The following is a 26,116-nucleotide window of genomic DNA, read 5'->3' as shown; positions in this document are numbered from 1 at the left end:
ATGGTGAGAAGTTAAAAGGCAACATCTCAGGAAGAAACACATTGAAAAACCATCAGAACTCATCATCAAAAATAATGATAACTTAAGCACCTAATATGTGTCAGCTTGAACAGCCTATGAGATAGATGCTATTATTGTCTTTGTCTTGCTGATGAGGAAACAGGCTCAGATACATGCAATTTCCCCTTTGTTTATATACCAAGTAAGTGTGTGAGCTAACATGGAAACCCAAGTCTGTCCAAAGGAATTGGACAGAAAAGGAGACTCTTGGCTTAAGAGAATAAAATGGGAACAAGGAGGTCTAACTAGAGAGAAATGTGTCAAGGCAGAAGTCTGAGGCATGACCTAGGAACTGCCACAGTTTGGGAAAGCATGCCAGACACTCAGGCATGGGCTTCAGGTCAGGGCCCAACCTCACCTGGAGAACTGCTCCCTGGTGTAAGAACTAGGATTCAGGTACAAGACACTGACAGGCATGCCTCTTGCCAACTTGGAGGACACCAGCAGTGTTCAGCCAAAGGTTTGCCCATGTGCTCATTCAGGCCACAGGCTGATAGAGGTGCCATCTTGACACATGCTTCCACCATCACTGCAGTACTGGGGGGAGAAAAAGCAAACCAAACCCGTTGCCTTTGAGTCGATTCCAACTCATTGTGGGAATACCACATCAGACCTCTGTAGAATTTTAGCAACCCTGGTAACATCCAACCAATGGTCTTTTCAATCACCTAATCTGCATGCGAAATTTGGACAATGAAAAAGGAAGACAGAAGAACTGATGCATTCAAACTGTGATGTTGACAAAGAATATTTGAATATACTGTGGACTGCCAAAAGAACAAACAAATCAGTCTTAGAAGAAGTACAACCAGAATGCTCCTTAGAAGCAAGGATGGCGAGACTTTGGCTTGCTTACTTTGGACACATCATCGGGAAAGACCAGTCACTAGAAAAGGACATCATGGTTGGTAGAGAATCAACGAAAACTAGGGAAACCTTCATGAGATGCATTGACACAATACCTGCAACAATGAACTCAAACATACCAACAATTATGAAGATGGCACAGGACAGGGCAACATTTTGTTTGGTTGCCCTGATCAGAGCCAACTCAGCAGCAGCTAACAACAAGTAGTATTCCAACTTGTGTGTCCTTCTGACTTTTTTTCATTCATACATTTCCGTAGTCATTTATTTGATAAATTCAACACAAATACATTCATTTTCATGACTGATACATAATATACTAAGGTCATTGTATTATTATGGATAATGTCAGTTTGGGCCTCGGTCCCACGCCACTCCATCCCACCCCATTCCCACCCAGAGATTCTGATTTAATTGATCTGGAGTATGGCCTAAGAATTGGGGTTTTTTAAAGCTCCCCAGATAATTCTAATGTGCATCCAAGATTAAGAACCACTGCTTTAGCCAGTACATGGGCCCAAAGAAACCCCTGGAAATTATCCCAAATGTTATCTCAAAATGAAGACTCTTCTTCAAGAATCAGTGGGCAACCAGACTGAACCAAGGTCCAAGCTCTGGACTCATTGTGGAGATAGAATCTGTCATGTCAACAATTGATAACTCAGTGTTCTAAGTTCCACAGAAGAGGATTCTGCTAACAATGTCTGAAGAGTCAAGGAGGTGATGTTTGAGATGCATCTTTAAGAATGAGTAGAAATGTTACAGATGGAAAAAGAGAATAGCAAATAATCCCCAGTGGAGAGAACAACACATAGAAAATCTTAGAGTTATACATAGTGTGGTGTGTTTGGAGAAGAGTGAGGTTCATGGGGCCAGGGAATAAGCTGTTGTTGGAAATAGTCCCCATACGTTGAAAAAGCCTTTGTGCTTTTCTCCTCCAAGAACAGCAAAAGCTATGGAGCTAGGAAAACTGAATCTTACCCCCAACCATTCCTGAGGAGAAAGGAATCCCCAGGAATAGAGTAAGTGGGGCAGCTCAGAACAAAAGAGGAGTCAATGCCTTGAGGAAGAGGAAAGGAGGCCCTGAGGAGCCAGCCCAGCCTTGTTGCGACCCAAGAGCTCCACTTACAGCAGCACATAGAGAGTTCTCTAGGGTTTTGTGGTGACAGCAGTGGAATCAACCAGAAGATCATGGTGCCTGGCCTCCAAATAAGCTATAAGAAAAGCATAATAGCTATTTGTTCATCTACACCCAGTGTTAGAATAATAGATTCCAAGATTATTGTTTATCAAGAAGGTCATCAAGAATGTCCAAGTCTCCCCAATTCTGAGCTGTTTTTTAGGGGTGCTCTCCAGCCTCTGCGCTGTAATCAGTGGTTTACACCATTTTTATAGCTCCAACTAGTATCATTCTGCTTGATTCGCACTAACTCTTGACCTTGAGTCTTATTCTTCAAGGAACCACTGGAGATTTTTGGTTTTGAGACAATATGTGGAATAACTCACATGGGCCCTTTCTAGCCTGTAAATGAAACCCTGGAGGACAGTGTCCCACTGTGAACTGTGTAGCACTCATAAGATACGACAGGCGGAGTTAAGGAGAACTGCCCAGTCGCAAGCAAAGCAGAAGTCTCAGGGTACCTGAGAAGTCAGGGATGACCACACCACGAAGAGGACTTGCTGACACCCTTCTTCCATATTAGAAGAAACATATTTTGAAAGCCTTTGCGGAAAGACTCTTGATTATGGAGTTAGGGGATGGATGCTAAGACTGAGGTTATTTCTAAGTCCTCAAATCAAATTGTTGGGGAGCTGATTATGCCAATGTGTTAACACCAAAGTACTCCAGCAACTGTTCAAAAGAATTCTGTCCATAGTAAAAAGCAGTAGTCTTGTACTTCGGAGACAGTCCTGGACATGGCATTATTTTATTTTATTTCTGTTTTTGCTGGGGTTGGGGGCGGGGGTGGGAACATTCAGCTGCTTATGCCACCGTCTTGCATCTCTACCTGGACATGGCATTATTGATGGCTAGCCCCTTTGCACCCAGAAAGCATAGATAACATATTGCTAAAAAGAACAAAAGGGTACACAGCTAACTCAAAAGAGGAAAATCCCTTGCATCTACTACACTGAGCACATTAACCTTGCAGTCGAAAAGAATAAATTCTTTGTTCTAGCAGCTTTGAGAGATTTTCTCTGACATTCAAACTGGGAAGTCTTGTTTATTTATTTCATTTATTAAGTTTGCCTACACTGTGCTCAATTTGCCTCTTATCTCACAAATTGGCAACATCATTTCTTCATATTGCCTGGAGGTAGCTAATGCTAGCTTCAACCTTCAGTTACCAGAGATGAAAAAAAAATACGGAATATTTTGTGAGTAGCTGGAGGAAACAAACAAATGAACATATAGGTATAATGCATATTATCTATTTATATGAAGGCCCAGCATTTTCGAGCCATCCAAGTAGGCCAAGGATTTTAGAGTGTGGACTATTTCATGGGCCTTTCAAGAATGAAGGAAATTTGTTTTTAAGCAGTGGTATTTTAAAGACACCCTCGAGGAGCCAATTTTTTGCAACACATGTTTCACAGTCCCTCCAGATCTGAACTTTATTCCACAACATTTGCCTTCCAAAAACAATTTCAGCATTGTGGAAACAGAACGTTGAATATTTCAGAGCTGAAAGTCTTGGGGGAAATGGCCTGTCTTTGAGGTTAGATAAATAAGTTTAAACTATTTCTGACGTTTTATAGCTGTTTCAACAGAGCAAATATTTGCACTTGGTGATCGACTGCCTGCACACCCAAGCTGATCCCATATAGGAAATTTTAACGGACTCCGGCATGCACATACTTAGTTATAGAACCAACTACCTGGTGACAGGACATTAGAGATCAAAAGGTGTTGAAAATCAAACTAGTGCACACGAGCAGCCTATTTGGGCATATCAAAACAAAACAAAATAAGAAGCTAGGTCTCACTAAGCAAACACAAAATAAAATTACAATAAATTGTTGATGGCTTGGAGACAACAGTCAATATCAAGTCACATAAAGAGGCAGTCCATGATGGCTTCAGCAAGCTCCCAAAATAAAGAATCAATAAATTCTCTGGAGGAAGAGAACTTCTTGGAATTACCAGAGACAGAATACAGAAGATTAATATACAGAACTCTTCTAGAAATAAGAAAGAAAATTCGACAGAACGCAGAAACAGCCAGGCAACATACAGACACAGTAGTAGCGGAACTTTAAAAAGTTATTCAAGAACATAATGCCAAATTTAATAGGCTGCAAGAATCCATAGAGAGACAGCAATCAGAAATCCAGAAGATTAACAATAAAATTTCAGAATTAGACAACTCAATAGAAAGTCATAGGAGCAGAATTGAGGCAGTAGAAGTTAGAATTAGTGACATTGAAGATAAAGCTCTTGATGCCAACTTATCTGAGGAAAAATCAGATAAAAGAATTAAAACGAATGAAGAAACTCTAAGAGTTATGTGGGACTCTATCAAGAGAAATAACCTACGAGTGACTGGAGTACCAGAACAGGGGGGAATAACAAAATACAGAGAAAATTGTTGAAGATTTGTTGACAGAAAACTTCCCTGATATCATGAAAGATGAGAAGATATCTATCCAAGATGCTCATCAAACCCCACATAAGGTAGATCCCAAAAGAAAGTCACCAAGACGTATTATAATCAAACTTACCAAAACCAAAGATAAAGAATTTTAAGAGTGGCTAGGGATAAAAGAAAAGTCATTTACAAAGGAGAGTCAATTAGAATAAGCTCAGACTTCTCAGCAGAAACCATGCAGGCTAGAAGGCAATGGGATGACATATTTAAAGCCTTGAAGGAAAATAACTGTCAGCCAAGAGTTATATATCCAGCAAAAGTGTCTCTCAAATATGATGGCGAAATTAGGGCATTTCCAGATAAACAGAAGTTCAGGGAATTTGCAAAAACCAAACCAAAATTACAAGAAATACTAAAGGGAGTCCTATGGTTAGATAATAACACCAGCTAACAATGCAAGACTAGAACACAGGATAGAGCAACCAGATATTGACTCAGATACGGAAATCGAAATTACATCAAAGCTAAAACATTGAAAATAGGGAAACAGATATTAATATGTAAAAAAAAAAAAGAGAGCAAACACTTGTAGTTTTGAGAGGTCATAAAGAGCAGTGGTATGAAGAACCCGGTCTGAATTTCCTCTGGCCTCTTCAGTTCTTTGAAAATGTTCACACGTGCAGCGGGTGCTTCTCGTAGCTGAATCTCAGGGTCAGCTTCTTTCCTCAATGCTGGGGGCGTTGTTTCTCCTTTTACACCTAAAAACATGTCCAAGCTTTGTTTTCTTTTCTGGAATTCCTAGTGATAACAGAATATCACTGTCTGTGTAACCTCAATGTCATACCCAGGCTTCCAAAAGTTTAGGTATGAGTGTAATTGTCCCTGACCTTTGTCGGTTCAGAGTTGGGAAATTGCAGAGCCTCCACCGTGACTTCTGACAATTCTTAGGGGCTCACACTGGCCTGGTCCCTCTGCCTCTGGCTCCTGCCTCAGGTCGTATGGTCTCCCTTTCGCCCCACATAAACCAGGATGCAGAACTCAGCTGCTTGACTGGTTTCTACCCCTAGCAAGACATCCATTAATACCAAGCATTTGGCGAATTTATTAAGCAATGGAGGATATTCGGGGATCATGGCAAAGGTGTCCCATCACCTAGCTCTCTCTGCTTCTTGGCCTCCCTCACCCTCACGTTCTTCTCCTCACCCTCTACTCTCTTGGTTCGGCAGACGAACTCCAAATTCTTCTCCCTCTGCCTTGCAACCTTGCCTACAAATGAGCATGTCTAAACCTACCAATCCTGGGTGATGCAAATGGTTAACGTGCTCAGCTGCTAACCCGAAGGCTGGCAGTTCAAGTCCACTTAGAGGTGCCTTGGAAGAAAGGCTTGGCATTCTACTTTGGAAAAGTCAATCATTGAAAACTCTGTGGAGCATAGTTCTACTCTGACACACATGGGGTCACCTTGAGTCAGAATCGGCTTGATGGCAACTGTAAGACAATCAAGATGTTCTGAAGGAAAATGATCCACCATCTTTAGAAGACGTCTGGAGTTATACAGAGCAAAACAACTTCTCTGACCTTTGTTTTACTCTATTCAATTGACTTCAACAAGTCTTCACTGTGTGAGAGGCACTGTACTGCGACTTCAGAGGTGAATGTGCCATATCTCAGTCCAGAAGGAGCATACTAGTTCATTTTTGCCTGAGGCTTTGTGCTAACTCAGAGGCTGTTAGAGAGTGTTCTTTGTAGATGGCTGGAGATAGGGACAGACTCTCGAGAGTCCCCCTTACTCTTCTGGAAGCCTGAAGGTGGGAGAAGTTGATGTTTAGCATTCCAGGAAAGCTGATGATCCCAGCACCTAGAACAGCGCTGGCACACAGTAGGCACTTAAAAATTATTCATTGAATAGGTGAATTCTTGATTACTTAAAAGTGTAGAAGGTTGTGGAGGGTCTGGGAGGTACTTATATCGTCCCTTCACCTAACGCGCAGCCACCACCCGTCTGTTAGTTGAGGCTTGCGTGTGGCTATGATGCTGAACAGATTCCAGTGGAGCTTCCAGACTAAGATGGACTACGAAGAAAGGCCTGGCAATCTACTTCTGAAAATCAGCCTTTGAAAACCCTATGGATCACGACAGTCCAGTCTGCAACTGGTCATGGGGATGGCACAGGGCTGAGCAGCGTTCCATTCTTTGTACATGGAGTTACCTTGAGTCGGGGGCCGACTCGACGTTAGATAACAAGAGCAACTAACACCTAATGATGAAACAAAGGCATGAGGGAATTAAAGAAACTAGGAAGCAAAAGGGAACCAGCATAACTGGTGACCAAAATGGACTCATAAAAAAAATCACTTTGGGGAGTCTTCTTTCGATGCTGCTGAGCAGTAGGTTCTGCGGAGACAAACACCAAATTCCAGAGTGCAGCGTTCACACCACTGTCCTTGCCAGTGCAGCTCTGTGTTTCAGAACTTCTGAAGTGGGGCTCGTCTGCAGGGTGCACCCTAACATGGGAGCTCATCTCCCTTGTGGCATGGCTCAGACTTCCAGTTATCTGAGCTGAAGAGGGGTTTGGAGGTATGTCCCTAAGCCCAGGAGAAGCTAGTCAGAGCAGGGCAGCACTGCAGGAATGGAGACCGTGCCCCACTTGAGTCAAAATATGCACCCCTCTCTCAGGGTCTCATTTTGATGCATCACAATATATCAGCCCGCCAAAGGTACAAATGCAGCAAAATACATTTCACAAGGCCTTCAGGACAGGTGAGCCCCCATGACAAACAACACCACCAAAGGCAAATCCTCCCTAGAGCCACGAACACTTTCAGTTCAACAAACTCTTATGAAATGCCTCTTGTATGCAAAGCCCAGACAACAAGGAACTTCCAGAAAGACAATGCAATACTGACCATGTCATAACGTCATAAATGCGATAGTGTCAGTATAAATAAAGCACAACAGAAACCAGGAGGAGTATATGACCAACTTAGTGGTATGAAAGGGCTTCCTAGGAAATGTGAACAAGGCCATTAAGAGGAGAGTGCGCTATACTGAGAAGGTAAGAACATTCTAGACAAAGAGTATGAGCAAAGACAGAGTAGCAGCAAAGGCAGGACAGTAAATTGACTGCAGGGAAAGAATGTGAGGTCTGTGGCAGGAGGATCAAGAGGTGAGGCCAGGAATCAGAGAAGGAAATGGACTGCATGTTTAATTGCCTTCATAAACTACTACCTCCATTACCATGAGACCAGAAGAAATGGATGGTGTGCAGCTATCATTGCTGAATGTTTTGATCAAGGACCCAACAGATGGATCTTGATCAAAAAGAGGAAAAGTGTGGAACAGAGCTTCAAACTCGTATGGAAACCAGACTTACTGGATCCATTGAGACTGGGAGAACCCCAAATCTAATGCCCAGAAATAACCTTTAAACCCTGAACTGAAACTATCCCATGAGGCCATAGTTAAACTAAACAACAGTCTAGCTCAATTAATAAAGAATGTTGGCCTCACGCATGGCACTCTTAAAAAGAATTATCTGACAACAGTCAATCTAAAGCACAGATGAAAACTTCAAGGCACAGACAATGGTGATGAAACAATATGGGTAGAGATAGAATGGTGACACAATGTGAAATGTAACCAATATCATTGAACTGTTCATGTAGAAATTGAGAATGGGTGTATGTTTGGTTGTATATATTGTCACCAAAAATAAATAAAATTGTTATTAAAAAGAAAAAGAAAAAAGGGTAGCCTGGTAAGAGGTTGTTTTAGTAATTAAGGCAAGAACTATGGCTCTAAGCTACAGCTATTATTGTTAGTTGCTATTGAGTCATCTGTGATTCATGGTCACCCCATGTACAACAGATCAAAATATTGCCCTAGCCCATGACATCTTCATGATCATTGGTATGTCTGAGTCCATTGTTGTGACCATTTTGCATTTTTAGTGTCTTCCAGCATAGGAGGTTCATCTTCCAGCACTATATTGGACAATGTTCTGTTGTGATCCATAGGATTTTTATTGGCTAATCTCTAGAAGTGGATCACCAGACCCTTCTTCCTAGTCTGTCTTAGTCTGGAAGCTGCACTAAAACCTGTCCACCATGAATGACCCTGCTGTTGGTATCTGAAATGCCAGTGGCATAGCTTCCAGCATCACAGCAATACACAAGCCACCACCATACAACAAACTGACAGACAGGTGGTGATAAGCTACAACAGTGACAGTGAAAATGGAGATCAATCTAAGAGATCTCTAAGTTAGAAATGATTTTCTAAAAACTTCGTGGTAAATTAGACATGAAGTATGAAAAGAAGAGGAAAGCCAGGACTGGCTCTGAGGCTCCCAGCTGGGGCAGTTGCATAGCTGGGGAGCTGCAATGATGATGTGGAATAAGCACACAGAGTTAAGAGGAGAGGGAGATGGAGAGCAGTTCGGGATTTACTGAGTTTGCAGTGCTGTGTAACATGGTGATGGGTGACGTCCAGGAGACGTTTTAGTATTGAACTCAAGGAAGAGGGTACGATTGGACGGGTAGTTGTGGGTGTTTTCCACATAGAATTATCATTGTATTTCTAAAATAGATGAAGTCACCGTGGGACAGTGTGTGGAGTGAGAAGGAAACACTTGGCGCATACTTTGGTGTGGTCCCACCCTTTTCGTTTCAAACTTCCTATTTGTGACATTTTCCTCTGGGGCGCAGTTAGGTCAGTTTGTTCTGAGAAACTCGTGCTGGTGTAACCATTTGGCCATCTGGGTTGTTTTCGTACCTGTTTTTTGTCCAGACTTCCATGGTTACAAGGGACAGAGGACCATCTCGAAGTGGCTAAAGAAGAATGGAGAAATTATTGGCTCATGAAACTGAAAGGTCCTAGGGTGCAGCCAGCTAGTCCACATCTGGATGCAGGAACTTAATGATTTTGTCAAGAGTCTGCCTCTCTCTGGTTCTTAGCTCTGTTTTTTTCTGTGTTTTGAGGTAGTGGGAAGGGGACAGATCATGCAGGGCCTCATAAACCATTATAAACACTTTGTTTTTTATATAACCCTTTCATGACCATTGGAATATACGGTTGCCCACCCACTTTTTCTGCCTCCCAGGCTCATTGGGAAGCTGCTTTCCCACTGACAGTGCGTGCTGCTGCAAAGCAGGAGCCTTTATGACTGTTTGAAACTGAAAATACAGGCATGTGCTTCAAAAACAGGGTGTTGTATGAGATGTGTGCCTTTTTGGTAGGAGAAAGAGAAATTTTGAAATTTTTCTTTGGGACACCTTTTTTTTTATATATATATATTTTATTGTACTTCAGGTGAAGGCTTACAGAACAAATAGTTGCTCATGTAACAGTAGCACACATGCTGTTTTATGACATTGGTTAACAACCCCACAACATTTTAACCCTCTAAATTCTCAACTTCTTTTTTTTTTTTTTTTTGGTGAAAATACACATAGCCAAAGATACACCATTTCAAAAATTTTTACATACACATTTAAGTGACATTGACTACGCTCTTCTAATTGTGCTGTTATTCTCACTTAAGATGAAGGCTTACAGGACAAAATAGCCTCCCATTTAACAGTTACTACAAATGTTGCCCTATGACAATGGTCAACAATCTCACAACACATCAACAATATCGTTACTCAACCTTGTGTTCCCTATCATTAGCTTCCTACTCCCCTTCTGCCTTCTGGCCCTTGTCACTGGACTCCTGTACCTCGTTAGTCTCATTTGGTTTTACTGGGCTGTCCATTCCCAGGCTGAACAGTGAACCTCGGAGGTAACTTCACCACTGAGCTAAAAGGGTGTCTGGGGGGCCATACTCTTGAGGTTTCTCCAGTCTCCTTTAGGCCAGTATTTGGGACACCTTTTGTCCCTCTGGACTCTATGGGGCGTCTCGGGTAGAATTAGTGGGACAACGCATGTCTTTTGGGACTCGGAGGATAGGATTGTTGGAGGGGGCAAAAAACAAAACCCATACTACCTACCAAAAATTCAACAACACTCAATGATTCAACATGCTTCCATTAATGAAAACACATGGCATCAACAAAGCAGAAAGTAATTGGGTCTTGAAAGGGTTATTCTGAGTGAGAAGGAAGCTTTTGGAGGATTCTGAGTGAAGGAATGACATGATCTGACTTACATTACAGAAGAAACACTCTAGCTACTATTTTGACAATATTGTTGTTCTTAGGTGCGGTCAAATTGATTCTGACTCATAGTGACCCCATGTGACAAAGTAAAACTACCCCATAGGGTTTCTGGGCTGAATCTTTATGGGAGCAGGTTGCCAGGTCTTTTCTCCCACAGAGTTGGTGGGTGGGTTCAAACCACCAATCTTTCAGCTAGCAGCTGAATGCTGCCCACCAGGGCTCCTCATTTTGAAAATAGACAGTGGAAAATCAAAGAGTGAAAGGAGGGTGTGGGCGGAAACAGAGAGGCGAGTTAGGAAGACTTTGCAATATACCAGATGAGTGAAACCATCTTTAAACACCCTGCCCTTGATTCCACATCCCTCCCCAGCTACGTCCTCATTCCTCAATTTCCATTTATAGCAAAACACCTTTAAAAGCTCCAGTTTCTTAGTCTATACTCCTGCCTCCAATTTCTTCTTTCCTCATTCTCTCTTGAATACACTCCAGCCAAGCTGTGTCCACATTGCTCCACCTTCATAGCTGATATCAAGGTTACCAACAGGTCCACCATCTAAGTCTGTGCACTGCTACATTCAGTGGTCAATTCTCAGACTTTATTTTACTTGGTCGTTGGACAATGATAGCATTTGACAATTACTTCTCTCTTTGAAATACTTTCTTCTTGGCTTGTGGGAAACCACTCTCTCAGTTCTCTTCCTACCATGTCACCTTCTTTTCAGCCTCCTTTGCTGGTTCTGCCTTTTGTCCCTGATCCTAAGTTGAAGCACCCCAGGACTTAGTCCTCAGAGATTTTCTCTTCTCTACCTATACTCATCCACTCTGAGTGAGCCATTCTCATCATTGAGTTCCTCCATTCTGAAGATTCCACGTCACCCATATACGGATAACTCACATCCCTGCAGCCACAATGTTCTTTTACATTCCTCCAAAATAGGAGGAATGTGCCCTGGACCCCTTATCAGAATATTTTTAAATGTGTAAGCTAAAATGCATCGTATTACAAAGGAAAGCACTTGTAATCAAAATACAGATACCTAATTAATAAACCAAATATGTGGTGTAGTAATATATGTGCTTTTTTACTAGTTACATTGAATAGCAACATCTAGCATTGGGTCCAATAATTACCATAATTTTGAAGTATATATGGCACAAAGGATACTTTGAGATATCTGTAAAAATCGTAACCTGATATGAAAATATCTGTGGTTTCTATCGGTGACAGTCAAGTCACTGATGATACTACCTTGGTTTCTTGCTTACATCATAATTGATGAAAATGTTACATGTCAGAGTTAGTGAAAAGGTCATGGACCCCTGAATTCCATCTGTGAGCCCACACCAGGTTCGTGGTCCCCAGGGCCATGCTTCAGGGCTGAGGCAGATGCTGTTTCCTCTGCCTGAAATTCTCTTCCCTGAGATATCTGCATGCCTTGTTTAACCTGACTGAAGGCCTTTAGTAAACGCCTTTTCAGTTTAGAAATGTCAACACTGCTGCTTACGTGTTCTCTATCTTGGAGAACTAGGGAATAAACTAACGTACCTGAAATGCTTCAGGGTCTCTCACTTTCAGTGAGACTATAAAAGCCACCAACTGGGACAGTGTAATTCTGAATTAATAAAGATCCCTGAATTGTAAAGTTTTCAGACCTAATAATTACTTTAAAAAATATTTAGTCTTTATGTGAGATTTAGTAGCGATCTTAAGGAAATCCCCCCTAAGTAATAAATGACAATTCAAATTCTGTATCAATTGTTTATCTGTTGTAGAGACTAATGTAGTGATTAAAGGGACTTCTGAAACTATTTACACCTTCTCCTCAAAATATTTAAGGATATTTTATTTCAAACTAGTGCAGATTTTCTCTAAATTAACATAGATTAAAAAATAATAGTGTCTGAATTGATGAGTTTTTCTTTTCATTTTTACCATAGTGTCAGCATTTTATTATCTTTGCTATTTGGAAGAGAAGATCGGCATGAATAGCCAAAAAGTCACACTGATTTATCTTTGGGATGTAGTATGATTTTCTCCTAGTAGATTCATTTCCTAGTTCCTTCATGCATTCAGAAATATTCATCTAATGTCTGCTCCTTGCCAGACACTATAGGCTCCCAGTCTACTAGGAATTCCTGAGATTAATGCAGTAATAATGCTATAAAAGAGTGCTGCTCCTAGAAGGCACATAATATATCTGGGTTGAATAAATATACAAACGGGTGGATGAGTGGATGAAAGGATGTATCCCATACATATCTCAGAGCTGAAGGGTATCTCAAGGGATAATCTGACACAGCCCCTTGCCTTCACTGTTTTCATTTCTGAGCAGTATGGCCAGAGGCCTTCAGGAAACCACAAATTCACTTCTGTGGTCTTTAGGTTGAAAATAAAGATGACTGATTTGCCCTTCCAGCCTAGCTCTTAACCACTGTGCCACCAGGGCTCCCCTTTCTAATGTTATCATTTGAAAAATAGTAATAAAGTATGTAAAAGAGGTACCAAGTACTAACAGCACTAGAAGTGGGAAAGTTGGTCTAGACCTACCAGAAGCCAGGAGGAATTTCTCCTTATCAGAGTTCTGAGTCGTAATTCTGAGGTTATGCAGCAGAAAAACAAACAAACGAACAAAACATTGAACTAGCTCTCAAGAGACACATAAAAAACAGCCACTGTATTTAAGAAAAACTTTTTTAGATAGTATCTGCATTGTGTCCCCAGGAAAATCTAGAAAGATGAGATGAAGAGAGAGAAGAGGCTGAGAGAGAGGCAGAAGGATAAACAGTGTTGTTGTTACGTGCCATCGAGTAGATTTTGATTCATAGCAACCCCATGTGACAGAGTAGAGGGTTTTCTTGACTTGTAATCTTTGTGGAAGCAGTTCACCAGTTCTTCCCCCAGAGCTAGAAAAAAATAAGAATATTCAGCCACAGAAATAAAATCATCATTGCAAGCAGAAAACAAAATATTCGGTAAGTAAAATGAAATGAGTGAGATGGGGGCAAGCTGGAGAATTTCTTCCAAAATGCAGAGGAAAATAACAGAGAACTACAAACAACGATGGGGTGATGGACAGGAAGGAGACTAACAATCACACAACTGGTGTTCCTGGACAAGAGAATGGAGCAGAGGGAGCAGACACAGACTTAAAGATTTAAAAAGAAAAAAATAGAAGTCTTACTGAGTGGAAAAAAAAGATACAGTTTTCAGATTGAAAGCCCCAAAGTTTTCCAGGCAAAATGAATGAGAAAATAATCCTATCTCCTGATCATACCCTAGCAAAATTATTGACAATTTCAGCTCACAGAAAGACTTGTCCAGGAATCCAGAAAGGGAAAAAGCAAATAACAAGAACTGATTACTTAAAGGGGAATAAACTATAGGCTTGTCTCAGACTTCTTCAAAGCATCAAATTCCTCACGGGCAGCATGAACAAAGTGTCACGGGGAAAAAAGTTACAACACTCCTATTCTGTGAACCGCTAAACTGTTAGTTCTTGGTAAGGAGAAGAGAAAAAGTTCTTAGACAGTCAAGGATTCATAATCTGCCCTACCCACTGATCTATTTTTGTGGGAAAAATACTCCAAAAATACTCCACTGTCAACAAAGAACTGAATCTTAATTTGGACCTCAATCCTGGATCTCTTGCAATATAAGAGGAATAATAATGAAACATCGAAACAATTTAAATACAGAATTTAGCCTAAGATGTTTTTAATGGCTTAAAATATTGCAAAGCTCAAAAAGATCTCTAAAATATCATACCTAGGGATGAAATAATAATTCCATTAAGGATGGAAACGAGACAAGTATACCTCCTATCACTGTTATTATTCAACATTGTTCTAGAGACCCTAGTTAATACAATAAACAAGAAAAAGAAATCAGAGGTATAAATACTGAAAAGGAAGAGATAAAATTGTCATTGTATGCAGATTGTTTACCTTAAAATAAAAAACAAGAAAATCATTTGAAAAAAGCTATTCAAAACAATAAAGTTCAGTAAGATGACTGGATATAAGATAAATAGGCAAGTATTTATAGCTTTCCTAAGTGCCAGCAGTGAACAACTACAAAATATATATATATATATTTTTATTATTGTGCTTTAGTGAACGTTTACAATTCAAGTTAGTCTCTCATACAAAAATCTATACATACATTGTTATGTGACCCTAGTTGCTCTCCCTATACTGTGACAGCACACTCCTCCTTTCCACCCCGGATTTCCCGTGTCCAGTCAACCAGCTCCTGACCCTCTCTGCCTTCTCATCTCGCCTCTGGACAGGAGCTGCCCATTTAGTCTCATGCATCTACTTGAGCTAAGACGCATACTCTTCACGAGTATCATTTTATGTCCCATAGTCCAGTCTAATCTTTGTCTGAAGAGTTGGCCTCGGGAATGGTTTTAGTTTTGGGCTAACAGAGAGTCTGGGGGCCGTATCTTCCAGGGTCCCTCCAGTCTCAGTCAAACCACTAAGTCTGGTCTTTTTACTAGAATTTGAGTTCTGCACGACACTTTTCTCCTGCTCTGTCAGGGAATTTCTGTTGTGTTCCCTGTCAGGGAAGTCATTGGTGGTAACCAGGCACCATCTAATTCTTCTGGTCTTAGGCTGATGAAGTCTCTGGTTTATGTGGCCATTTCTGTCTCTTGGATTAATACTTTCTTTGTGTCCTTCGTGTTCTTCATTCTCCTTTGTTCCAGGTGGGTTGGGACCAATTGATGCATCTTAGATGGCCGCTTGCCAGCTTTTAAGACCCTAGATGCCACTCACTAAAGTGAGATGCAGAACATTTTCTTAATAAACTTTGTAATGCCAATTGACCTAGATGTCCCCTGAAACCATGGTCCCCAGACCCCCGCCCCTGTTACTCTGTTCCTCGAAGTGTTTGGTTGTATTCAGGAAACTTCTTAGCTTTGATTCAGTCCAGTTGTGCTGACTTCCCCTGTAGTGTGTGTTGTCCTTCCCTTCACCTAAGATAATTCTCGTATACTATCTAGCTAGTGAATACCCCTCTCCATACAAAATATATTTTTAAAGATCCTGCTTTCTATAATGAGTATAAGATAGCACAAACCAAACCTATTGCTGTTAAGTCAAAGTCTGACTCATAGTGACCCTACAGGACAGTAGAACTGCCCCATAGGATTTCCAAGGCTATAATCTTACAGAAACAAACTGCCACGTCTTTCTCCCACAGAGCATCTGGTGGGTTAGAACCACTGACGTTTCGATTAGCAGCTGAGCGCTTTAACCACTACACTACCAGGGATCCTTAAGTATAAGATGCCTAGGAATAAATTTACCAAGAAATGTACAAGACCTTCCTACATTGTGGTTAAGATATAGGTTCTGGAGCAAATTGCACAGGTGTGAGAATCACAGTGTCATAGTGTATATGGAGTGTGAATTTTTCCCACTGTAAGGTGCATTGTGGGGTCCTGGGGTGGTGCAAATGCTAACCAAAAGATTGGTTCAAGTCCACCCAGAGGTGCCTTGTAAGAAAGGCCTGATGATCTACTTCTGAAAAATCAACCACTGAAAATTTTATGGAGTATAGTTCTTCTCTGACACACGTGGGGTCACCATGAGTCAGAGTCAACTCCACAGCAACTGGTTCTGGTTAAGGTGTGTTGCACATGTTGTGATAATAGTGATGACATCTGCTTTTGTCAGAAAGCCATACCAAGTCCTCCACATTCTCTCTAGCCAAAGCTCCACAGGAGGAGAGAACATCCTCAGAACCAGTTACATAGCACTACCTCAGCCATCATCTGGGACTGCACCAGCTCTTAAGAACCAAATGAGATTCCTCTGAGTTCTGAATTCCACAGTCCAGTGAACTGCTAAGACTTCTCAAGATTTTGGAGATGAAATGGAATTCCTCATGTTCCCTTCCGTGTCCAGGCTCCTGCAGTGTTGCTTACGGTCTCTGTGCCTCACTGCATTGACCCAGAGTTGAACCTCAATACTTCCTTTTGTTTCCTGAAATTATCTTCTCTTACAAAAGCATTAATGAACAAAATATATTTCCCTGAAGATTTCATATTCTTCCTGAAGGAGGAATATTTCATTGCATATGAACAGTGAACAACTTAAAGTTTCATATTACGTAGTTGTGTTTTCCAAAGACTTCTTTGTGACAACCTGCCACTGGGAATTTCTCTCTCCCTCCACACTCAGTACCCAGCCTCACCAACTTTTCCAATCATTCTCCCACCAAACTTCAAATTTCTCTCCCAACCCCAGTGGAGAGCACTCCCGCTCTCTTTGGCCCTTATTCCTTAACTTATAAATGTAAACCAGTCAGGTGCTCAGTAGATCAAAGTCCTTTGCTTTAACAAGATCCCCCACCTGCCATAGAGGAGTTGTAGGCTAAGCACATTTGCTGACTTATGGTCAAAATGCTAAATGGTATTTGTCACATGGTTCTGTGGCCCTGTTCTTAAAGGAATTGCCTTTGTCATATTTGTTTTTGCTCCCAAGGTGTCCCTCAGCCCAATGTAACTTGGTTGAAGAGAGGAGGATCTCTGAGTGACAATATTTCCTTGCTTTTCAATGGATCCCTGTTGTTGCAGAACATTTCCCTTGAAAATGAAGGAACCTATGTCTGTACAGCCACCAATGCCCTTGGAAAGGCCATGGCAACGTCTGTACTTCACTTGTTGGGTAAGTGTCAAATTCTTGTTCTTCAAATGCTTCCTATAGTACGTACAAGTAGGACACAGTGTTTTGTTTTTGTTTGTTTTTATTCTGGAATCAAGGAATAAACTCGATGGACATTGCATGGTTTTAGATATCACTACCACTGCACACTTGCAGATGAGCACTAAATATCAGTTCTCTGTCTTAGAATAGCTCTGCTTTTAGAACGTTGGCACTTTCTCAGTGCCCCTCTTCTACAAAGAAGCTACACTGGCATAGAAACTTTTCCGCCCAGATTCCAAGACCCTTTATTTTCTGCCTCTACATTTGCTTAACTCCTGACCCTCATTCTGAGTTAGCACAGAACTGTGTTCTAGTCAAGAAGGTTTCCTGCCCTATGGTCTAACACAACACACACACACACACACACACACACACACACACACACACACCATACTCTTTCCCTCTTTGAAGCTTCCAGATATACTACTCTCCCAGGAAAAAATGTTCTTCCCTGCCTTTCTCACCATTGTCCCAATCCCTCCAATCCTGCAGAACCAACTGAACTCCTACCCACTTTGTGAATCCTTCTCTGATTCTGTCTGACCTCTCCTTCCTCTGGGCTCATCACTTGGTACCTGATTAAGTCCTGATGCACAGTGATCCCCAACTTTTCCCTCACTTATGTCTGTCTCCTCAGTTAAATTGTGGCTCCCTCAAAGGTAGGAACCGTGTCTGATGTTTCTTTTGCAGGCCTAGGGATTAATACAGTACAAGGCACACAGTAGGTGCTCAATAAATACCAATCTATTGATTCTAAAAACATCTTGCATTTGGGTCAGTATTATAATTTGGAAAAAGTCATTACTATGTGCTCCCTAGCACAGGATAATAAGCTGGCTTCTCTTAACTGCTAGGGATAATATCTAGAACTCATCAAGCTCTTATCACCAAAATGGGCTTTAAGTTGCTGGAGTTTTAGGACTCAACAAATTTTAACACTCCTTTTTCCTACCAGAGGTTGGAACCAAAGGAAAGTTAATCACGTAAGTCAGTCAGATGGAGACCAAGGAGCATTTATAATTTCCCTCTGTGTCCCCAGCACCTAACAGGTGTATTAAAGAAGCGTTTCATGAATGAATGAAATCCAATCATTGGCAGAACTAGCATGAGATTATAGAGTTCCCTGCTGAACCAAAAGGAGAGGATGTGAAAGAGCCATGCTTTCCTTCTTGGCAGGTAGAGGAGCCCAGAGACATAAAGACATGGGAGGTGCCAAGGCAGGGAGTTGGGATAGTTGTCCTGCACAGAGCACTTTGATGTTCATTAACTCTTTTGATCTTTTCAGTAGCACAGTTTATGGGCATTAATTTTTAATCCCATTGTATAAATGAGGAAACCCAAATTTCATAGGGAGTTTGGACTTGTTGTTGTTGGGTGCAGTTGAGTCAATTGTTGACTCATAGTGACCCCATGTGACAGAGTCGAACTGCCCCATAGGGTTTTCTAGGCTGTAATCTTTACAGGAGCAGATTACCAGGTCTTTTTCCCATGGAGCGGCTACGTGAGTTTGAACTTCCAACTCTTCAGTTAGCAGCCATTGTGCCACCAGGGCTCCTTGGACTAGAGCCCAGATATGTGGTCTCCTTTCTCAGTGTTCTTCATACGACCCCTCATGGACTCTCAGTACTGATCAGAAAGACACAGTGTACCACCTCCTCCATGTGACTCTTTCCAATTTGCTTCTGTCATCTTGTAAGTTCTCAGGACAGAAGAGTTTCAGTAGGTTGGCTAGGCCAATACATGTCTGACTTTTGAATACCTCCCAACACTCTCTGAGAATTCCCAGCCTTATTTCTGGTTTCTGTCCATCTCCATTCCTGAATCTTCATGGCTTTCTTAGTTTTGTCCTACACATCCCTTCTTTGAGAAGTCCTCTTAATCCAACCATCTCACAGATTTGGTAATTTCACTGAGGAATCAAGAAAATCTTACATCACGCAATACACAGCATTCCTCTACCGTCTTTCGGCTTGTACGTTCAAGTTTCACTACCTTCCTAAAACCTGTGATCTTCACCATGTGAGACCCCCATGAAACATCACCCCTCCTCCTGCTCAAGGGAAGAGCTCTGTCAGACCAATCTGCTTCCTCCAGCCCCTTCTTGGAATTCTGATGAATGTATTATTTCCCATCCTGTTCGTCAGGCTCTAAACCCTGGAAACATACAGAGATGCCATGTGTCAGCACAGTTAGCTAAGCTAACTAAGCTCCTATAACACTCCACACTTCCATACCCACACAGACCTCCCAGACCTGTGTGAGCCTGAGCATTCAGGGATAGAACATTTTATTGGAAAAAGATAATTTCCTAACTGTTACTTTTGACAATACCCAAGATGGAACAAGAATTAGATAATTTCTAACGGGTAAACAAGTGTTACTTTTTTTTTTTTTCTCTCAGAACGAAGACTGCCAGACAGTATAATTGTCTTTCCCAAGGGACATAAAAAGCATGTGCTCTTGGCATCCAACACTGGACCCAACATCGATGACACACCAGGAGAAGCCTTACCTCAAGGTCTGGGATTTTGACTTTTTTTAGGGATTTGCTGTTTGTGAGGCCTGTGCAAGGAAAAAGATTTAGCTCAAAGACCCTCCATGTTTTAACACTTTCCAGTAAGTAAAATTATTCCTAGGCATTCGGACAGCTTTTCTTATACCCCTCAGTGTTCTGTGGTTCAATTCATTCCTTCCATATTGAAACATTTTTGAGAAAAATCAACTCCTGAGAAAGCCCATAGAGCTCATATCCCAAATGTGCATGGTTATTTGTGATAATGCAGATACCAGTTTTCCAATTTCAAAGCTGTTGCCCAGTTGGTAAATATTATAGAAGGATGGTTTGCTTAAAATTCTGGAATTAATTCATTTTTCTCTTTTCAAAAATTTTTCCACACATGCCACATTGTTGTACAGGTAGTCCTCAACTTACAATGGGGTTTCATTCCTATGACTCTTTTTTTTTTTTTTTTTTAGTTTTCATTATTATTGCCTTTTGTTATCGGTATCAACATCGGCACTTCTTTCTTCTCCAGTTATATGCACTTTATGTAAGCCAAAAAAAAGGACGGTCTTAAGTGCAGTTTATGGTAACTCCAATACATCATGAGTCAGGTACTACCTGTATATCAGTTAGAGTTTGGTTAGGAGAACCTAATCTAAGTATTCCTAGTTTGCAAAATTCCTTAAAAGGACCAAAGGATCAAGGTAGTGTTCAGAAAATCAGAAATGCTAGAATCACAAGATACTACTGCTGATGATATCAGTTCATTGTACCTCCAAATGAGTAAGTCACAGGACATACAGAAGCTACTGTTAAATGTTATACTTGATTCTATCTACTATGTTGTTATTAGTTGCTGTCAGTTGATTACAACTCATGGTGACCCCATGTATGCAAAGCAGAACTGCTCCATAGGGTTTTCAAGGCTGTAATGTTTCAGAAGCAGATCAACAGGCCTGTCTTCTGAGAAGCCACTGTGTGGGTTTGAACCACCAACCTTACAGCTAGTAGTCAAGAGCTTAACTGTTTGTACCACCGAGGGACTCCTCTCTCTACTGTACAGGAACAATAATGACTTCTATGTCATTACAACCTTTTAAATCTTGAGCCAGTGTTCTCATTGGCATTCATCTCCTCATTGGCAGAATATATCCCAGAACTCTGCAGGTAGGGATTCTAGGAGATGTAGTTCCTAGGCTTCCAGCTCTTGAGATACATGGAAAAGTACAGAAGGTTGAGTCAACAATCCAGCACATGTTATTTATGATCTAAGGGCATTTATGTGGTATAGTTCTTCTCCTCTTTCAGACATAATACTACCATGATTACATCCACTATTATTTATTCATTCAGTATTTGACAAATATTTGTCCAGTACTTATTCTCGTCAAAGCTAGGGATACAGAGATAACCTAGACCTTGATAAGCTCAGAGTCTAAAGAGGGAGGCAGTATTGTCAACAGATATTTTGATGTGGTGTGACAAGTGCCATAATAGAAGCCTGGCCAAAGTACAATGGTAGCATTGAGGAGGGGCCCTACCTATCTCTGGGGAAGTCAGATAAGTTTTCATGTAGGATATGATGTTTATTCTGGGAAGAGGAAGAAGGGCATTCCAATCAGAGAAACCAGGATATACGAAAGCAGAGAGAAGTCCCCTGTGGCGTGGAACATGAAGATCAGAAGAATCCCCTCAAATAAATTAATGAAAAAAAAAAGGATATTCATAAAGCTGAAGCTGCTGGTGTAGGTGAAGCCTTTGGAATGTTTATGGATTTGGTTTATTGGGACTACCTAGATTCTTCTACCACCTCTCTCTCTCTCTCATACACACACACACATACACTACATGACTCCTTACCTAAGCATTTCAAAATACTCATTTACTAATTTAACAAATACTGATTGAGTGCCTAATATATAACAAGGCCTGTCCTAGCTGGAACTGATATTTTAATAAAAAATATGAACAATAAACTGGTAAATATGTAAGATATTTCTCTGTGCTAAGTGCTATGAAGAAAACAAAACAGGGAGATAAGATGCATAGTGATTGGGGGTAAACATGGTCAAGAATGGCCTTCTGAGGAGGTGATGTCTAAGCTGAGACCTAAAGAATGAGATGGAACCATCAATGCAGGAAGGTAATGAAAGAGCATTTCCCGCAAGGGGAATAAACCAGTTGCCATGGAGTTGATTCTGACTCATGGTGACCCTGTGTGTGTCAGGTAGAACTGTGCTCCATAGGGTTTTCAATGGCTGATTTTTGGGAGGTAGATCACCAGGCCTTTCTTCTGAGGTACCCCTGGGTTGATTCCAACCTCCAAACTTGCAGTTAGCAGCCGAGCATATTAACCGCTTGCACCACCCAGAGACTACAGGCAGAGGGGATAGCCAAGTGCAAAGATCATAAAGTGGGAACAAACTTAATGTGGTCAAGGAACAGAAAGATGATTCATGAGACTGGGGCAGTGAGGGAGAAGGAAAGGAGGACAAGATGAAGTTGCAGAGTTGCTGGGGGCCAAAGCGTTCACAGCTCTGAGGGTCAAGGTAAGGACTCTAGAGTTTCTTCCTAAAGAATTGGGAAATCACTGAGGAGTCATATGGGGGAGTGATATGGTACAATTTTCTTAAGTGCATTTGTGTCAAAAATCACCAAACATAGAGAAAAAGTTGTCAAACTGAACTTCATCAGAATTAAAAATTTCTGCTTATCAAAAGACATCATTAAGAATATGAAAAAGCGAGAAGGTGGGGCCAAGATGGTGGAGTAGCCAGATGCTTCTGGTGGACCCTCTTACAACAAAGACCCAAAAAAACAAGTGATTCGATTATATACGGCAATCTGGGAGCCCTGAACATCAAAGGTGGAGTTGAGGAACTGGACTGAGTTGCAGGGGGAGGGAGAGATGGTTCGGAAGCAGCAAGGAGTTGCCAGATCTGACCCAGCAAGAGCCTGAGCCCTTCAGGCCTGATCAGCTCAGGGGTGAGCAGTGAGTCAGGCAAGCATCGGTGCTCGGGAGGTGTATTCTGCACTGGGAGAGACTCAGCCACTGAGAGTCTACTCAGCCATGCAGAACCAGTGAGAAACAGGCCTCCACGAAAGATAAGTACTTGCATACGGCTTACCACGGGGATCAAAAACACTCCCCTTAGGGAAAAACCTCTCTCCCATTTACCTCCCTGCTCCCTGCTCTGCACTGGGTCCCTGACCAGCTTCAGCAATTGCCGAGTGCCCTGGGCTACAAGTAGTATCCATCACGTGCCCAGACCCATTCTCCCTGCCTTGGAGAGTGAACAAATTAACAAACGGGGAAAAAATAAACTGCCAGCTCCCCTAAGCCAGGAACCCAGGGTAGGCACAGCTCTTTTTTCCTAGGCACAGGCATAAAGGATCCACAGACTTTGAGTGCCTTTCCCCCTGCATAGACTTGTGTAGGCCCATCTCAGCAGCATAGGCCCTCATTAACACAGTACAACAGGGTATATACTGGAAGTCTAACTTCAACTCTTTCAGCTGTGAAGTGACAGGTTCTTGACATTTGACACTGCTCTGCCCATTAAGCAGGGTCTTCACATACCCACATCAGGGGCCTGAGGACTCGTGGCTCCACCCACTTCACCTAGCCACCTGCAATAGGGGCCCAGGAATAAGCGGTGCCCCCCAGTCCTTACAGCCAACAGCATTAGCTGCTCATAGTGTGGCTACAAAACCCACCCACCTACGTGCTCTAGGGAACAGGGACACCCAATCCTCTTGGACACTTGATGGTGGCCGTCAGCCCCCTGCCTTGCTCAGAGTGTCTCCCCCTGCTGCAGCCAGATGCCTGTGCCTACACCAATCACCCATGTCTGTCTAGGACTGTAAGTGAGAGCCTACACCGCACACTTGGTGGCTATCTATATGGGCACCTGAGCTGAATCCATACAGGAGGAGTGGACAGACTCCTGGGCTCTCATTCCTAGTAACAGATCTAACCACCTGGTGACAGGACATTAGAGGTTCAAAGGTGCCAATAATCAAACTAGCTCATATGAGCAGCCTATTTGGGCATATCAAAACAAAACAAGAAGCTAGGACACAGTAAGCAAACATAAAATAAATAAATATAATAACCTACTGATGGCTTGGAGACAACAGTCAATATCAAATCACATAAAGAGGCAATCCATGATGGCTTCAGCAAGCTCCCAAAATAAAGAATCTAGAAATTTTCCAGAGGAGGAAAATTACTTGGAATTACTGGACACAGAATAAAAAAAATTAATATATAGAACTCTTCAAGAAATTAGTTAGGAAATTAAGCAAAACGCAGAACACCCAATAGAGGAAATTAAAAAGATTACAGAAGAGCATAGTGACAAAATTAACAGGCTGCAAGAATCCATAGAGAGACAGCAATAAGAAATCCAGAAGATTAACAATAAAATTTCAGAACTAGACAACTCAATAGAAAGTCATAGGAGCATAACTGAGGCAATGGAAGTCAGAATTACTGATACTGAAAATAAAGCACTTGACACCAACTTATTTGAGGAAAAATCAGATAAAAGGATTTAAAAAAATGAAGAAACCCTAAGAATGATGTGGGACTCTATCAAGAGGAATAACCTACAAGTGATTGGAGTACCAGAATAGGGGGGACAGCAAAAAATACAAAAAGAATTGTTGAAGATTTGTTAGCAGAAAACTTCCTGGATATCGTGAAAGATGACAAGATATCTACCCAAGATGCTCATCGAACACCACATAAGGTAGATCCCAAAAGAAAGTCACCAAGACATATTATAATCAAACTTGCCAAAATCGAAGATAAAGAGAGAATTTTAAGAGCAGCTAGGGATAAATGAAAAGTCATCTACAAAGGAGCGTCAATAAGAATAAGCTCAGACTACTCAGCAGAAACCATGCAGGCAAGAAGGCAATGGGATAACATATATAAAGCCTTGAAGGAAAATAACTGCCAGCCAAGAATTATATATCCAGCAAAACCATCTCTCAAATATGATGGCAAAATTAGGGCATTTCCAGATAAACAGAAGTTGAGGGAATTTGCAAAAACCAAGCTAAAATTACAAGAAATACTAAAGGGAGTCTTCCAGTTAGAAAATCAGTAACATCAGATAACAACCCAAGACTAGAACACAGGACAGAGCAACCAGATATCAACCCAGATAGGGAAGTCACAAAAGTAAATCAAAGCTAAAACACTGAAAATAGGGAAACAGAGATATCAATATGTAAAAGATGACAACATTAAAACAAAAAAGAGGGACTTAAAAAATGCAGACAAAGTTTTCATATGGAGAGGAAGTCAAGGCGATATAAAGAAATAAAAGACTGGTATAAACTTAGAAAAACAGGGGTAAATATTAAGGCAAGCCCAAAGGAAACTAACAATCCTACAGGTCAAAATAAAAAACTAGAAAAATATAAAGACTCAGCAAACACAAAACCAACGAGAATGAAAAAGATGAAAAGAAAATACATAAAGAAAAACAACTCAGCACAGAAGATTAAGTGGAAAAAAGAAACCGTGATCAACACACAAATAAAAGACATCAAAATGACAGCACCAAACTCCTACCTATCAATAAATTGGACTAAATGCACCAATAAAGAGACGGAGAGTGGAAGATTGGATAAAAAAACACGATCCGTCTATATGCTGCCTACAAGAGACACACCTTAGACTTAAAGACACAAACTAAAACTCAAAGGATGGAACAAAATGTATCAAGCAAACAACACTCAAAAAAGAGCAGGAGTGGCAATATTAATCTCTGACAAAATAGACTTTAAAGTAAAGTCCACCACGAAGGATAAGGAAGGACACTATATAATGATTAAAAGGTAAATACACCCAGAGGACATAACTATAATAAATATTTACACACCTAATGACAGGGCTCCAAAATACATAAACTCTAACGGCACTGAAAAGAGAGAGAGTCAGCTCCACAACAATAGTAGGAGACTTCAACACACCACTTTCGGTGAAGGACAGAACATTCGGAAAGAAGCTCAACAAAGACACAGAAGAGCTAAATGCTACAATCAACCAATGTGATCTCATAGACATATACTGAACACTCCACCCAACAGCAGCCAAGTATACTTTCTTTTCCAACACACATGGAACATTCTCCAGAATAGACCACATATTAGGCAATAAAGCAAGCGTTAACAAAATCCAAAGCATTGAAATATTACAAAGCATCTTTTCT

The 26,116-nt window shown here is 41.2% G+C and overlaps 1 protein-coding gene across 1 annotated transcript in view; it reads left to right on the top strand.

The window, feature by feature from the left end:
- ADAMTSL3 (ADAMTS like 3) overlaps window positions 1-26,116 on the top strand; it is a gene marked incomplete at its 5' end in the record, with an annotated part of 256,278 nt that overhangs the window by 205,833 nt on the left and 24,329 nt on the right. Inside the window, 2 exons of the mRNA XM_023741699.1 lie at window positions 17,165-17,347; window positions 19,788-19,904. Of these exons, the coding sequence (XP_023597467.1) occupies window positions 17,165-17,347; window positions 19,788-19,904 (300 nt within the window). The remainder of the gene's footprint in view (window positions 1-17,164; window positions 17,348-19,787; window positions 19,905-26,116) is intronic.

Source organism: Trichechus manatus, unplaced genomic scaffold, assembly GCF_000243295.1.
Source record: "Trichechus manatus latirostris isolate Lorelei unplaced genomic scaffold, TriManLat1.0 scaffold00186, whole genome shotgun sequence".
In the NCBI taxonomy this organism is placed as follows: domain Eukaryota; kingdom Metazoa; phylum Chordata; class Mammalia; order Sirenia; family Trichechidae; genus Trichechus; species Trichechus manatus.
Note: the sequence above shows the minus strand (reverse complement) of the source record. Positions and strands in the feature narration are given on the sequence as shown.